This window comes from Thrips palmi, unplaced genomic scaffold, assembly GCF_012932325.1.
Source record: "Thrips palmi isolate BJ-2018 unplaced genomic scaffold, TpBJ-2018v1 HiC_scaffold_18, whole genome shotgun sequence".
Lineage (NCBI taxonomy): Eukaryota > Metazoa > Arthropoda > Insecta > Thysanoptera > Thripidae > Thrips > Thrips palmi.
In genome coordinates this window covers 925,772-941,104 of record NW_023144627.1, presented here as the reverse complement: position 1 = coordinate 941,104, position 15,333 = coordinate 925,772, and the positions used below count along the sequence as shown (strand labels likewise).

Below are 15,333 nucleotides of genomic sequence, written 5' to 3'. Positions count from 1 at the left end.
GGAACACTCTCATTCCAGGAACGTGACATGCCACGTTCGTTGTTGGACCACCATTCTTTTCATTGCGACAGCGGCTTCTTAGCGTACTTCACAAAGACCTTCAACGCTCCTAGTGTTTGCTTTGAAGTGGCAAGGATGCTGGATGGCGGCACGGCGAACCCTTGTTGCTTGTCGGGCCCTCCTGCCGGCAGCTCCATGCAGAACGACTGTGCCACTCCGGCCACGCCGCGCACCCAGTCGGACACCGTGCCTGTCGCGGGATCTGCACAATCCCCGAACAGCCGAAATTATGACATGCATTTTGTAGCGCACCATCGTGACGTGACTTGAACTACCAGCTCAGGAGGACAATAGAAAAGGCGGTGTTAATGAAGCATACTCACAGTCGGCTGCCATTGCTTCGATTTTGTCGGATTTGGCACCGCCAGCGACCAGAGCGTTGTTCACTTCTTTGGCGATTGTCGTCTGAATCACACAAATCACGGGTGTGTCAATAGTAGTGTCTTGATGCCTTCGACAGGCACTGAAAAACTCTACCGTACCAATGGCGCCGCATCTGGCAGCTTTGGAGCCGTCGCAGAGTAACCCCACGGAAGGTAGATCGACTGTGGCATCAACAGAACAGTGCACGCGGTAAAGATTGCTTCCGTCTCAAATAGCACACAAATATTGACGTACTAACCTGCTCCGGATTGTGAATGTTGACGTACATCTTGACTCTCTTTCCTGCGTTCAGGTTGCGGATGAAAGTCTGGTAAATTACTGTCTCTGGCTCGGACGCAGCTTTCGGACCAGCATACGTCAGCTCGCATGGGTCACTGCTTGCCCCTTTGTTTGACCTGAAGTCTGCAAAATTTACGGAGTGATGACTAGCGACTGCCTTAGTTTGCGTGCAGGAGCACACTCTAAATGTGTAACGGTAAAAGGCTGCACCACCAAATTATGATGGAGATTGCCTCCATAAATCGACAGAAATTAGAAAGAATATCTTTACACGCTTAAAACCTTCCAAAGTATTTTGGGCCTACATAACACAAACTAATTTACTTTGTTACGCGAAGTACTAGATCGTAAACTACGAAGTATTTTCTTTGTGCATTGTCCCCTGTTTACGTGGCCTGTTCTGTCATTTTCCAACTCACCAGCCCAATGGTAGTCGAAATTACGGTTAAGGTCAACTCCAACGCAGTTCTTTTTGCTAGTTGCTCCGCGATTTTTACGCCACATGCGGTCCTGCATGCAGTAAGAATGTGTATTGTGTCACCGTTGCGGAGAACCACGGCGATACTTCACGACACTCCGGACGTAGGGATCCTTAACTTACCTCATAAGGGCATCATAACGTTATGATAAGAGTTAAAGTTATTACCCTTAACTTCTAACATTTTTTCAAAAGGGTAGGTTATTTTTTTATGTCTCGAATTTGTGTGGATATACTTTTGCTAGTACTTTAATAAATCCGTACCCTTAACTTTTAGCGAACACTGTCTTGTGTTACGTTATGAAAGCAGTGTTAGTTAAATGTTAAGTTAAGTTAAGTTAAGGATCCCTGATTTAGTGTGGAGAAAAGCGCACCTTCGTCCTGGAGTACTCGTAGCCGTCCGGGTTCAGAATGGGCACGACGACCACGTCCAGGCCAGCCCGCAGTGTGGCGTCCTGCACCAGGGCCTCCAGGAAGTACAGCACAGGCGGAAGCGTGATCCACTCGCGGGCGTGCATCAACGCGTCCACCAGCATGATGGGGTTGTTGGCGCCGCCAGACGACACGCGCGCGTAGTAGATCTCTCGGCCCTCCACGGACCGGCCCACGCTGCCCACCGTCACCAGCGTGGGGTAGCGCTCCTTCAGGGCGCGCAGGTACGCCTCAGTCTGCCAGCCAGAGAGTGGACGTTGCTAGCTCGGTAACAAGGCAGGACACACGACCAATCCCAAGGACAGACTTCTAGCTGACATTGACATTAGATACGTAAGCAAGCGTGCAGAGCCGCCTGAAAGAAAGGTGGTAAGTCGCATTTTGCCCAACACCCTTAAAACCTTACGAAGCATTTTGAGCATACATACGTACAAACTAATTTACTTTGTTCTACGAAGAAATAGTTTGAAAATTACGAAGTATTTTCTTTTAAGCCTATGTATGCTTAAAATACTTTGTTCTTACAAAGGCCTGAAATAGATTTTGAGGTTTTCTCAGGGAACGATTCCAAGATCGCCCCTGGTCCTGTGCGAACCCTTCGATTCCGTATCGAGTCATGGTACGTTCGATTCCGTCGTATCTATTTCAAATCAGCAGAATTCGGGTTCAGATAATTCGAAAATAACCGACTACCTTCTGTTCAGAACTATATGTTGAGCACGCATAGTGCGCTCATGTAAGCCATTATGTGTCTTTAACCCTGATGTAAGACACGTAAAATTGAGTCCATATTCAGTCATTCAGTGATTTCTGGAACATTTTCTTGTCCCAACTTGCGAATTTGCCCAAGATTGCATTCACTCAAGTCTCGTGCATTGCTTCGATTCAAATCAGATTCGAGGGACCTTGATTGAATGCAATTCGCTCTTGTATAGGGCATATGAAAAGAACATCAAAGGTAGTGAGAGGAAACGCAGAACATCTGATTAGTTTCTACAAACAAGGAAAAAAAGCATGACTTCAAAATGCGTGAGTCATCTGTGTAAGCGGATGGAGACACATACAATAGTTTTGTAATGATGTCAATACCTCTGCGTATGACATATACTGAGTGAAGGTAACTTGTCCTGCTGCAACTGCACGCCGGCTGTAACAAAAACATGTGACATAAGCCTTTGGATTAAGGCCGAGATAATACGTGGTTTAACGGCACTTCTTTAATAATGAAATTATGGTCCAAATATCTTTGACTTTTGAATTTAAGGGAACAAACCACTGAAAATCTTCATATTTTGGCCCACTTCTTACTTTTATCTGTTTTTCCTGATAATCATTCCGAGCCAAACGCCGCAAACCCCACCGCAAAATTCAAACTACTTTGGCTTATGCACATTTTTTAAATTCAGAAAGGAGTGAAAATTTAATGCATGTTTTCCACCAGTTTTATAACGTTTAGCTGTCTCACTAGAAGTTCAATGACAAATCCCTTCAGTCATATAAATTCTGTTGGAACACTCTCATTCCAGGAACGTGACATGCCACGTTCGTTGGAGCATTGTGTCATATTCGTTTGCGTGTGAATTGGCCAAAAATCAGCTTGTTCACATTCAAACGAACGTGACACAATGCTCAAACGAACGTGACATTTTGTCACGTTCGTTTCAACGTCATGTCACGTTGCTGGAATGAGAGTGAAATTAGTTTCAGAGTAGCGAAAACCGAATGGCATAGGTTACGTCCCTAATCGTTAACTACCCTTCCACTCGTACCAAAGTTCGTGCAAAAACGAGTTAATAGAAAGTCGTGAGAGCGGTACCTGATATGAGTGGATGATTCCACTCCTACCGCAGCGAGCAAGACCACGATGAGGAGGCCAAAAGGCGCCATGGTTGTTGCTCCAAGAGTCCCTCAAGCGCAAATTTGTGTGCCTCAAGGCAATATACCCGCAGACTTATAGGCTGTTTCGCGAACTGGTCTGCAAGTCACGTGGACAACGAGCCACGCCACGGGAACGATCGTGCACTTTCAATTTCGTACTGAGAAATGCCGTGCAGTCATGATACTAAACTGCAGGGTTCGGAAAGTTACTCAATTTTTTGTAACTAGTACCGTTACAAGTACTTGGCCCAAAATTTTTACTAGTTACTGTTACCGTTACTTTTGTCCAGAAAAGTAACTAGTATCGTTACCGTTCCCGAAAAATTTGTAACTAGTTACTTTTACTATTACTTTTTGGCAGAGTAGAGTAGTTCAATCCGTAAAACAGCCGCCCCTCCCCCGGTCACTTTTCCAAGCTAATTGGGTTCAATAAACGCCGTCTCTTCATTGCTTCTGCGACCAAGGTCAAGTGCACTGCCTCGCCCATTGCGACCGTACTTTCACGCCATCTCTTCATAATTGACCTGCCGTGCCGTTTCCCAAACATGTGACCCGCCGCCCGCCCGCGCGTCTCCTGCCTTTGTCTATTCAGGCCAGGCAGTGGGAGAGAGAGAGAGGATGCCACGCATCTTGCTTTGTCCTTTATGCCGTTCTCGGGACCAATAAACCAGGAAGGTTGGCCGGCAAGGACTACGGCATCCGGAACGAATTGTCGCGCCCTCTCTCCCTGGCAACACACGTGAGGACAAAACCATGAGAAAGGGCGCCCTTTCTCATGACAAAACAAAGCCAATCCGAGAAAAATATCTCGTAAGCGCCGAGTTTTGCGTCACGTGGCGCGAGAAAAAAATGGAAAATGGCGGCCCCGGCGAGTGAAATGTAACTGTAACGAACAACTAGTACGTTACCGACAAATTTGTAACTAGTACTGATACAGTTACCTAGCCTGAGAAAAGTAACTAGTTATTAGTATCGTTACTCAAAAAAGTAACTAGTACCGGTATTGTAACTAGTTACTACTAGTAACTTTCCGAACCCTCCTAAACTGATTCTCAGAACCGCGCTCAGTACTTACCGTTACAATTCTATCACAATACAGGGACATTTCTTCGTAATATAAAGGAACTGGTCATAAGTTACTGAGAACACTTCACCATGATTACCACCATCGCTGTGCTGTCATGATACTAAGCTTTGTGTTCGTATTTCGAAAAGCTGAGTGCACGCGTGTCAATTTTTTGAATGTCAGAAACCTGTCTGAAAACTTGACCAAAATTTCGCGCACCTCTAGCCTGAAAACTTATTCTGATATACTGTTGAAATCAGGCCATCAATATCAGGAAAAGTTTTCAGAATTTCAGCTTTCATGGGTGCGCGAATTTTGATCAGAATTTCAAACATATTTCTGACATTTTGACAGAATTTTCACGAGAGGGCTCACACTTAACTCTTGTGCACTGTTTTAAATCCATAATTACGTATACATTTTTATTCATAATTATGCATGTACAGATACGCACGTTGGGTGCTTGATTGTGTACATTTTATGCATATTCCTGCATACAATGGACATGCCCATGTGATGCACAATATAATACACACCTTACCTTACGTTCGTATCAGTCCATGCATGATTATGCATAAAAAGTCTACAAGAGCGAAGTGTGATCCTAACAGTGTGGTGAACACGATGCTCGCTTGAATTCGACACGACGTTCATTTGAACACGACTCTGGTAAAAGCGGGAAGAGAGTCCCGAAAATCGTGACCAGACAACTTCGTATGACGCACTGTAAAAAGTGATCGGAATTTTACCATTCACTGGTCTAGCAAAATTCCTATACATGTATAGGAATTACTGATATTCCGATACATGCATAGGAATTTTCCGATTTGTATAGATTTTTTACTGTACGGGCCGAAGCTGTATAGGAAAATTACTATACATGTGTATAGCAACTGCCAGAAATCCTATTCATGTATAGGAATTTCCCAATACGTGTATAGAATTTAAGTCGCGCCCCAACTAGTGTCCCCCCCCCCAAAAAAAAAACTGAGCAATATCAACCAAATGCTAGGAAAAGAAGGATATTTATAATTTTCAAAGCACACTTCCCCTTTTGTTTATTTATCTTCAACTCTTCTGCCAACTGGGTTGTTGATGTGGTGTTGCTATAATGAGTGTTTTGAGTCGGTCCGGCGAAAACTATGATGTTCTTTGGTTCGGTGCTATGATGGCTATTCTGCGCGGACCCTGGCAACCAGGTAACAGGCAGTGCTCTAGAGCGCCACCCGTGTTAGGCCGGAGCCGGAGATACACCCTGAATGGTTTTGTACAAATTTTGTACGAGACATCACAGTTTTTTGTGCACACGAACTTTTCGCACAAATTTGTGCAAAATTTTGTACATTTTTGTACAAAAATGGCGAAAAATGTGCAATTTTTCGTACGAAAATTGTACGTGTGCACAAAAAACTGTGATGTCTCGTACAAAATTGTACATAACATTTAGTGTGTAGCCCCCCTTTGAGTTGCACTAGAGCCCATTTGGGACTACCGCTCTGCATTGTTCTCATGGCCGGGCAACGTAGCCTCTAAGCATGGTCTCTCACCGCCTTTATTGAACTGCAATGGCAACTGCAATAGCAATGGCGGCTATGGCATTGGCAACGGCAACATCAATAGGGAACTGCTATGGAAATGCAGGGCGCTCCACACACACACACACACACACACACACACACACACGAACGTGTTGACGCCTTCAGTCCTTCACCTGCGCGGTACGTGAGTCTACGACCTGGTGACGTCATTCGCCGTCCCGACTGCGGGCCGGGCCTCCAGACGAGGCTCAGTGTCCGCTGGACGGCCGCGCGCGTCGCACCGGCGAACACCTGGCCGGCCTTGACAGTGCGGTAGGCGGAGAAGCGTGCGAACAGTTCTGCCTCAACATCGACAAAAGTGATCTCGCCGTCTCCAACCCAGTGCAGTGGTGCCGCAGAGTGAGAAAGTCCTGTTTAAACGCCAGACATGTGACCCAATGCACCGGTCATTGTTTAGCCGCGCAGAGAGGTCTGAGCTAGAGAATTGTGGCAGGGTGAAGAAGTTATGGGTGAAGAACAGGTTAAAAATTGACTTGGACGATTCGTAGTGTTTTTAACCATGTCGGAGTAACCCCGCGTGTCCTTAAGGTGCCCTCGAATTAAAACTACTGAAAGAAGAGGGAATTTGAAAACAGATAAGCTTCATTTTTCATAGTTACAAGGGTCAATCTACAGAAATGTTACAATTTCGCGTTTTAAACTGTAAAAAAAATAAAAGTTGTCCGATTTTGTTCATATTGGCCTTGTTTTTCTTGTTTTGGCATGCAGAATGCGAAACGACATCAAGCGCAACGCTTTTCGAGATTTTTTTTCCCCTTAAATCACAGAGGAAATGACTATGGAGTTTACATAAATTGACGTCTACACTCTACAAAAAATGTCCTGCCAACGCCGTTAATTTATTACCAATGTTTGCTGTTATGCAATTCACGGCGTTTGCTGTGAACTAGTTCACGGCGTTCATTGTGATCTCGGTTACAGTGTTCACTGTGATCTGCCCACAGTAAACGCCGTGAAATTTGGGGCGTGATTTGCAGTACTTCGGTGCTCAGGGGGCGTCAAACTCACAGGTTTACTGTAGACCAATAGATCACAGTGAACACCGCGAACAAGATCACAGTGAATCGCGTGAGCAGATCACAGTAAACGCCGTGAATTGTATCTACAGTGGAAACTGGTAATAAATTAACGGTATTGACAGGACATTTTTGGTAGAGTGTGCGGAGTTTACATTTTTAAGCAAATACCTGGATTGCAGCCCTATGAGTTGAAACAGTAGATCGCGCACAGACAGCTGACTAAAGGACCACCAAAGCAATGATCCGCATTTAAAAAAAAAAAAAATCATAGTTCAGGAAATTATTTAAAATTTTAAAAAGAAATTTTTTTTTTAAAAAAAAAGTAAATTTTGTGTCGAAATCATTTGAAAATGAGCTTCAAATGAAATATGAAAATCCAATCATTTCTCTTAGCTGTATTGTTGTTAGCGGCAACTCCGGCCTTGGGTTTTTCCCCCTTGTTCCACCCTCACTACTGTACTGCGGGTTCCCCGGGGACGCAGGTACTGATTACAGCACCTCGGCCGGAAACCCCCAATCCGCTCGTCGACGCATCATTTGCTTCTTAATAACAGTCATGAGGAGTCGCTTCGATTGTCATGCCATGCCAACGAGAGAGTGTCGCTGACCTTCGGACATAACCCATACATTGTAACTCTCGAAGCGGCGAACCGGCGAACCACTTTATTTTATTTCATGCTCCAGCATTGGGGCCGCAGGCTCGGACTGGCCAGGGCAGACAGGCAGAAAAATCAGCCGGGGCCTTCGGATTTGTGACCAGTGACGTCACACAGTTGGTCAAAATGTGATTGAATCTCGGAAATTTGCTGATTTTGCTGACTTTGGGCGGCCACTGTGTCCAATCTAGTTGCCGTAAAAGGCCTCCCTCGACGTCCTAGTATTCTCAAGACCCTACTCTTTCATGCCCTGTATCGGGAAGACGTTGACCACAACGATTTTGCCTTTGACCGCAACGATTTTGGGACCAAAGTTGGTCAAAAAGTGGTCGAATCTCGGAAATTTGCTGATTTTGCTGACTTTGGGCGGCCACTGTGTCCAATCTAGTTGCCGTAAAAGGCCTCCCTCGACGTCCAAGTATTCTCAAGACCCTACTCTTTCATGCCCTGTATAGGGAAGACGTTGACCACAACGATTTTGCCTTTGACCGCAACGATTTTGGGACCAAAGTTGGGGTCAAAAATTGGTCGAATCTCGGAAATATTTGCTGATTTTGCTGACTTTGGGCGGCCACTGTGTCCAATCTAGTTGCCGTAAAAGGCCTCCCTCGACGTCCTAGTATTCTCAAGACCCTACTCTTTCATGCCCTGTATAGGGAAGACGTTGACCACAACGATTTTGCCTTTGACCGCAATGATTTTCCGACCAAGTTGGTCAAAAAGTAGTCGAATATCGGAGATTTGCTGATTTTGCTGACTTTGGGTGGCCACTGTGACCAATCTAGTTGCCGTAAAAGGCCTCCCTCGACGCCCTAGAATTCTTAAGACCCTACTCTTTCATGTCCTGTACGGGAAGGCTATTGACCGCAACTAGTTTGGGAGCGGTAGCCTCACAAAGTTGGTCATGAAGGGTGAAAACAATGATGATCGGGGGCCTTTTGCGGTCTTATCTGCCGGGGCCTTTTGGGGGCCAGTCCGAGCCTGATTGGGGGAATGAGCTGGATTTTAACAAATTTCTGTGGTACTTGCCGGTAGCAAACGCAAGTCTGTGCATGGCACACTTTGAGTTGTGTGGATCGCACACTGCTTTAAGCTTTGCACCTCCACGCACACTGTTCCAAACTGAGTGCCTGGAGGCCTGGAGGGACAGTTCCTAGCTCTGTGCCATGGACCTGGTTACCATGAGAGGGGGGCACCCTTCTCTGATGCTGGCACTCAGTTCTAAAATGCGTGCCTGACAAACACGCCGTTTAGAACAGCGTGCACTACAGGCGTACATTTTAAATCGAGCACATTTTGCGTGCTTTCTTCAGAAATCAGTTTTTCTTAGAAACCAGTGCAAATAAACTTTCAAAGACATTTTTGGATCAAACGTATGAAATTAAAATTTTCTTAGCCAGATTTTTTAATAACCTACAAATAACAAGACTTTCATACTGAGTTACAAAGACAACTTCACTTAATGTGAAGACACAAAAACAATGTTGCATGTTGGAACCGATTTATTTTCGCGTAGGGCGGTGTGTCATCAAACTTTGACTCATTAGAAATTTCTGTTACAGTGCAGGGGAATCTGAGGAGTCAGAGGACGCCGATTCGCAAGCCGGGGCAAAGATAACGTCAAGATGATCCTAACTCTGTTCGTGATGTACTTGTATGCCCAACCAGTGCTCTTAGGTAAATTGAGTACTCAAAGGCCACCGGGAAACTGTGTTCTTGGAAGCTTTTATCGTAAATAGAGGGGTGGATCACTGGCGCTTACATGAGTGCAGGTACACTGGTTTTCTAAGTGTAATAATGAACTCATTTCAAAAGCAATATTATATTTATTGCATGATTAGCGCCATGAAAAGTTACTGCATTATAAGTGAGATAAATATTGTATTGCATTAGCGAATGTACCACTTTTCTGGCGTAGTTATCACTTTATTTTCGCCAAAACTGTGATAATCTGGGCCCAGACCGGCCGAAGATTTTTTTAACGAGATAATATTTTATTGCTCTTGTGGATTCGAGAATTTGAAGGAATCGCACCAGTCTTTTAATCGCTGCTAATTGTATGAAACTTATCACATTAGAAATACCAGTGATATCACGACTAAAATTTCGGGTGAGGTATTCTTTATTGCTCAAATTTGGGCGAGAATAATTTTATCACCCAAATTTGAATGAGGAACCCGTCCTCACCTAAATTTGGATAATGATACTATCAAGCCACATTAAGAGCTGATACATTCTTTATCGCCCAAATTTGAATGATTATGCTTACCTCGCCCAAAATTGGGTTGTTGAACAAGACTTTTTCATTTTCTGTGTTTGATTCTATTAATGCTCGATTTCGTACTTAAGTTGTGTGCTATAAAGTTGGAACTAATTCATTGTGCTTCATTGTCACCAGCCTGCCCACCGATCCAGCTGAAGACAGTGTTGGCGGCGTGCACACTGGAAGGGAAGCCCATCGACTGCGCGCTACATCCGGTGCCTGTCGGGACGCTCGCCACGTTCCGTTGCAAGCCCGGCCTCAAGATCAAGTTCGGCTACCTGCCGGCTTCGAGCTTCGTGTCGCGCTGCGGCTTGGACGGGGTGTGGAGCGACGGTCCCTTCCGCTGCGAGCGGGAGAGGACCACGGCGCCACCAACCACGCAAGCTGCATTGTGGGAGGATGAAGGTAACGCGAATCAAAGCACAGCGGGCCAGAAGACCGGTGGAGGCGGCCGAAACTCTAGACGCGCTTTGTGCTCTAGGGTCGCTCTAGGGACTCAATCATCGAGTGACACGTCCGACTTTTTTCTGGGGGGGGGGGGAACTATGGCCGCCCCCTTTTTCTCCTTGACCCCCAGATAGCCACCTAAAAGGTAGGCAAATATCAACAATTGACCCCTGTTAAAAGGCAAACAGTGATACGTTGCCCCCCTCTCCCCTTGGGACCCCGCGTGGAAGGATCTGTAGTGGAACTGTAGATGAAACTGCAGTTGTTCATCTGCAGTCCGTTTCTGTAGTTCTTTTCTTCCCTTTATTTGTATTTAAAGTGTCATCAGTTTTGTATCGTCCGCTGCAGTCAGTTGTATGATTTAAAGTGGACAAAAACTGTCCTTCCACTGCACTCCGTTGTAAGATCCAACTGCAGTCCACTCTGTCATTCCAAAATGCAGTTGAAACCGCAGTTCAAGTTAGCTTCATCTAAAAGTGCAAAGTGTTGATATCAAATGCAGTTCTCAACTGCTCTTTACTTACACTTGGAAAGTAAAGACTAGTGTATGGCATATACAGTCCCGGGCTCAATTCATGATGCAGTCAGAAACTACACTTTTAGTTTGTCCCACTAGTAGTCCAAGTGTACTACCATCTTCACTCTGAATGTCCTTCAGCGCTGACACTTAAAAGTGATTTAATCTCTTTGAATTTCGCAAAGTGAAGCTCCGCACTGCTTCCGAACCGGCATGTCCGGACAAATGACGTGAAAATTTCCCGTGGAGTGGCCCGCGCCGGGCGGGAGTTGCGGTAAATCCCTCGTCTACCTGAGCGCGCGGGCACGGCCAGTGGCATCGCCCGCGCTGGACCCCGTCCCTCAGATGTCTCCGTGGCGCAGATGGCAGCGCTGCGGACCGACAAGCGCGGTCGCCCGGGTTCGACTACTCATCAGACTGACAAACTTACACGACGAAACAAGGAAAGGAGGGAAGAGGAAGGGCGTGACTGTAGAGGGCCATCAATTCTCGACACTATTTTTTATATTTTTACTCAAATTTGTAGTTTTTACAAAACTGTTTTGAACTGTCCGACAAAACTGTAGTTTAAACTGAAACGTCCGAAATAAGTACTAGATTTTTTGCAGTCAGAGTACAGTTGAATGACAGTTAAGTGTACTTAAACTGCATTTTAACTGCAGTTCATTGCAAATAACTGCACTTCAACTGCAATTGAGCTGCAGTCGTATATCTGCAGTTAAACTGTGGTCAATGCATACTTCAAACTAGCAGATTTATGAACACTTAAAGATCAATTGAGTTACACTTTAACTTCCCTCCTTATTCACTGCAAGGTGAAGTATGACTTCAGTTCTTGGGTGCAATTCAGACTGCAGATTCTCCCACGCGGGACGACTGTGGATCCGCTACTGCTGTCAAGGGACTCTGGAGCCTAAAACCTGTGTTGAGTTTCGTCCGCCTCCGCTGGGGAGAAATGTTGACAAATAATTTTATTTCCTTTGTCAAAATGTATTTGGAACCGACAAAAGTGCTTGTGAAGGAGATACGCTTCGGAAAACTCTAAAACTAATCCACTCATATGAGTCGGTGAGGTTGTGTTGCCGTTGCCGGCGCCAGTTCAGGTTTTGTTCTTCCTCTTGTTCTTCGATCGGCGACGATCAGAATACTCCTTCCATTCTACAGCTTAGAAACTTAAAAACTTTTCGGATAAGTTACTGTTAACGGTACATTGTGGCTTAATGAGGGAACATTTTTGTAGCTGAAGATGCGGAAATATATGCATCTTACGAAAGGCTGAACAAATAAGTCAGGTTTACTTCCTCACGGGCACAGACGCCGTTTGCTGGCCGTTTGCCAGTCAACTCAAAATATTTCGGTCACTTATTATCCTCTACAACACACACTTGAAACACATATTCCAATGCCAAAACATTGTGCAAAACCTTAAGCATTGGAATTTTTCTTTTATTAAGAAAAGACATATTTATCCAGGAAAATGTGAAAAAAAAGCCTTGAACAAAGATATTTTTTTTATTTTTCCATTAAAAAAACAAACAAAGGCAACTTTTTTTTTCTTTTAACAGTGTTTGTTAGCGCAAACTAACGGCGGTTGCACCGAGCTTACCCAACACCTCGGGATAAGGCAAAAAACAATCACACTATGCAGTTTTTGGGGCATAAGCTATGCACGAAAACTCTGCATGCGTTTCAATATGTTCGAATTTCATGCTTGAAGCAAATTTCATGCGCAGTTGCGCACAAATTTGTGCATTTTGAAACGCGTGCACAGTTTCGTGTACAGCTTACGCACCAAAAGCTACATAGTAATTAAGTGTGAACCTCTGTCTTTTGTGCTAATAATGTTTTGTGTTCAGCAGCCTGCCCGCCGATCCAGCTAAAGACAGTGCTGGCGGCGTGCACACTGGAAGGGAAGCCCATCGACTGCGCGCTACATCCGGTGCCTGTTGGGACGTTAGCCACGTTCCGTTGCAAGCCCGGCCTCAAGATCAAGTTCGGCTACCTGCCGGCTTCGAGCTTCGTGTCGCGCTGTGGCTTGGACGGGGTGTGGAGCGACGGTCCCTTCCGCTGCGAGCGGGAGAGGACCACGGCGCCACCAACCACGCAAGCTGCATTGTGGGAGGATGTCGTCACCACGGTGCTTGCAACGACACAAGCTCAAGCAGAAGGGCAAGTCACCACGGTGCTTGCAACGACGCAAGCTCAAGCAGAAGGGCAAGTCACCACGGTGCCTTCAACTACGCAGGCTGTATTGGTGCAAGACAAAGGTTAGACGCGCGTAGATTTTAAGTTGGAGGGAGCACTCATCTCCAGTCAACGCGTCCTATTAGGAAAATCCTAACTGCCAGAGTAGATCAAGACAATCCTAAATGTCAGAGCAGATCCAAGACAATCCTAACTGTTAGTGTCAATTCAGGACTATCCTCATTGCACATGACGTGAAAAGCGGCCTTTTTTCTAAGTCCGTGGCGCCAGCCAACATACTTACTAAAATGACTCGCCGAAGGGTAGGGTGTTTCACTCGGTCGAATTTGATACCCACGGCATGTTTTTCTGAAAGGCCATAACGTAACTTGAATTTTGAGCCCTCGATGAGCGGAATCGGACAACGCTAAGTGACCGCGCATCGAACCTAAAGATTTTTCAGCCTACTCGAAAAACGCGCGCGCCGCCGGACAAAGGCAGGCCCTGCGCCGAGCCGGTGCAATGGATTCACACCAGACCGTCTCAGCGTCGTTCACAAGGGTCCATGGTAGGTGCCTCTTAACATTTTTTACCGGCCGGTACTATAGCGGCGAAGGTTAGGTTACGCAAAGTCCGAACTTCGTCCAGCCGCCAAACGGTTTGAGCCAGTGACCCCGAATCGAGTAGCGCGCTAGCCGGGCCGTGTCCAGCCGCCCGCATGCAGCGCACCCATTCGGCCAGCGGGCAGGCGGCGCCCGGCTCGGCACGTCCCGGTCGGCCCGGAGCCTGCGCCGGGCTGGATTCAAACGCTGGGCAGGCGCGTCGCGACAATCGCGTCGCGTTTTCGCGGGGATCGATGTGTAGTTACTCGACCGGAAGTTTTTGAATCTGTTACTAGTCTGACCGACTCGATGCATACCAAATTCGGGGTCACTGGCTCAAACCGTTTGGCGGCTGGACGAAGTTCGGACTTTGCGTAACCTAACCTTCGCCGCTATAGTACCGGCCGGTAAAAAATGTTAAGAGGCACCTACCATGGACCCTTGTGAACGACGCTGAGACGGTCTGGTGTGAATCCATTGCACCGGCTCGGCGCAGGGCCTGCCTTTGTCCGGCGGCGCGCGCGTTTTTCGAGTAGGCTGAAAAATCTTTAGGTTCGATGCGCGGTCACTTAGCGTTGTCCGATTCCGCTCATCGAGGGCTCAAAATTCAAGTTACGTTATGGCCTTTCAGAAAAACATGCCGTGGGTATCAAATTCGACCGAGTGAAACACCCTACCGAAGGGCTTATTGAAACGTTCCATCTTTCTATAAGTACATGGACATTGTATTTCAGAGACTTCGAGATTCACTGATATGTAGTGGAGATACAACGAGTTACTTGAAGACAAATTCAAATACTATAAGGTTCATTAATTTAATGCATTAATCTACAAGATTTAGAAACCATCTCATGCTCACACTGGTTTTACCTGCTTCCGTGTCATGCTCAGTTCCAGCATCAGTTCCAGTCTGGGTTTCCACAAATTCAATTATATCATCAAAATATTCACGGATTTAATTAACAGATTTCTTCCAAGAATTCCATCTGGTGATAACTGGAGAAGGAAATCCCTTTCATTTGGTCTTGTCTTCTGGGTATTTTTCTTGTAAGGGGCCGTTCAAATGTGACGTTACGCTTTTTAGGCTCATTTTTTGACCCCCCTCCCCTATAGTCACAAATGGTCACTATTTTCACTCACCCCTCCCCTCCCCGTGACGTCACATTGTCGAAATCATTATTCTTGGCAACGGGAATAGACAAGCGACTACATCGTCTTAATTAGGTGCCTAAATTGGAATTTTCTAACAATTTGATTGCATTTTGGAAAATCCGGTCGAATCTGGTCTAACGCTAACTTGTTCGGAAAAATCTGAGGAAAGTGCAGTTAAAATACCCAAGCCAGTGACAGTTTAAGCTGAAGTAGGCGGGGATTGCTGATTTCAGTTTATTTCTTAGTGGCTCACTCCTTTCATATTTGGCAATTTTACACTACTTAAAAGTGTGATGTCACAATGCCTTCATCCCCCTC

General features: G+C 45.8%; 2 protein-coding genes across 6 annotated transcripts in view; one reads left to right on the top strand and one right to left on the bottom strand.

Moving 5' to 3' along the window:
* Positions 1–59: 59 nt before the first annotated feature.
* LOC117644456 (carboxypeptidase B-like) lies at positions 60–3,577 on the bottom strand. The gene is made up of 8 exons (XM_034383962.1): positions 3,450–3,577; positions 2,723–2,780; positions 1,576–1,869; positions 1,143–1,233; positions 683–846; positions 543–605; positions 384–465; positions 60–262 (listed from the first exon to the last, which is right to left on the bottom strand). The coding sequence occupies exons 1-8, from the start codon at positions 3,518–3,520 to the stop codon at positions 60–62; spliced, it is 1,026 nt and encodes a 341-aa protein (XP_034239853.1). The 5' UTR covers positions 3,521–3,577.
* Positions 3,578–6,379: 2,802 nt separating this feature from the next.
* Positions 6,380–15,333, top strand: part of LOC117644454 — a 42,856-nt gene continuing 33,902 nt past the window's right edge. For 2 of the 5 annotated variants that reach the window (XM_034383961.1, XM_034383957.1), the window contains exons 1-4: positions 6,380–6,514; positions 9,413–9,527; positions 10,249–10,518; positions 12,934–13,344. In XM_034383961.1, the coding sequence (XP_034239852.1) occupies positions 9,476–9,527; positions 10,249–10,518; positions 12,934–13,344 (733 nt within the window). In that variant the 5' untranslated portion in view covers positions 6,380–6,514; positions 9,413–9,475. Of the gene's footprint in view, positions 6,585–9,412; positions 9,528–10,248; positions 10,519–12,933; positions 13,345–15,333 lie in introns of all 5 variants that reach the window. The other 3 variants (XM_034383960.1, XM_034383958.1, XM_034383959.1) reach the window with 3 other exon arrangements.

Coding starts and splice junctions, on each gene's coding strand:
- LOC117644456 (XM_034383962.1), bottom strand. CDS start 3,520: ATGGCGCCTTTTGGCCTCCTCATCGTGGTCTTGCTCGCTGCGGTAGGA. Junction 2,781..3,449: donor GAATCATCCACTCATATCAG/GTACCGCTCTCA, acceptor TTTTTGTTACAG/CCGGCGTGCAGTTGCAGCAG. Junction 606..682: donor ACATTCACAATCCGGAGCAG/GTTAGTACGTCA, acceptor TTGATGCCACAG/TCGATCTACCTTCCGTGGGG.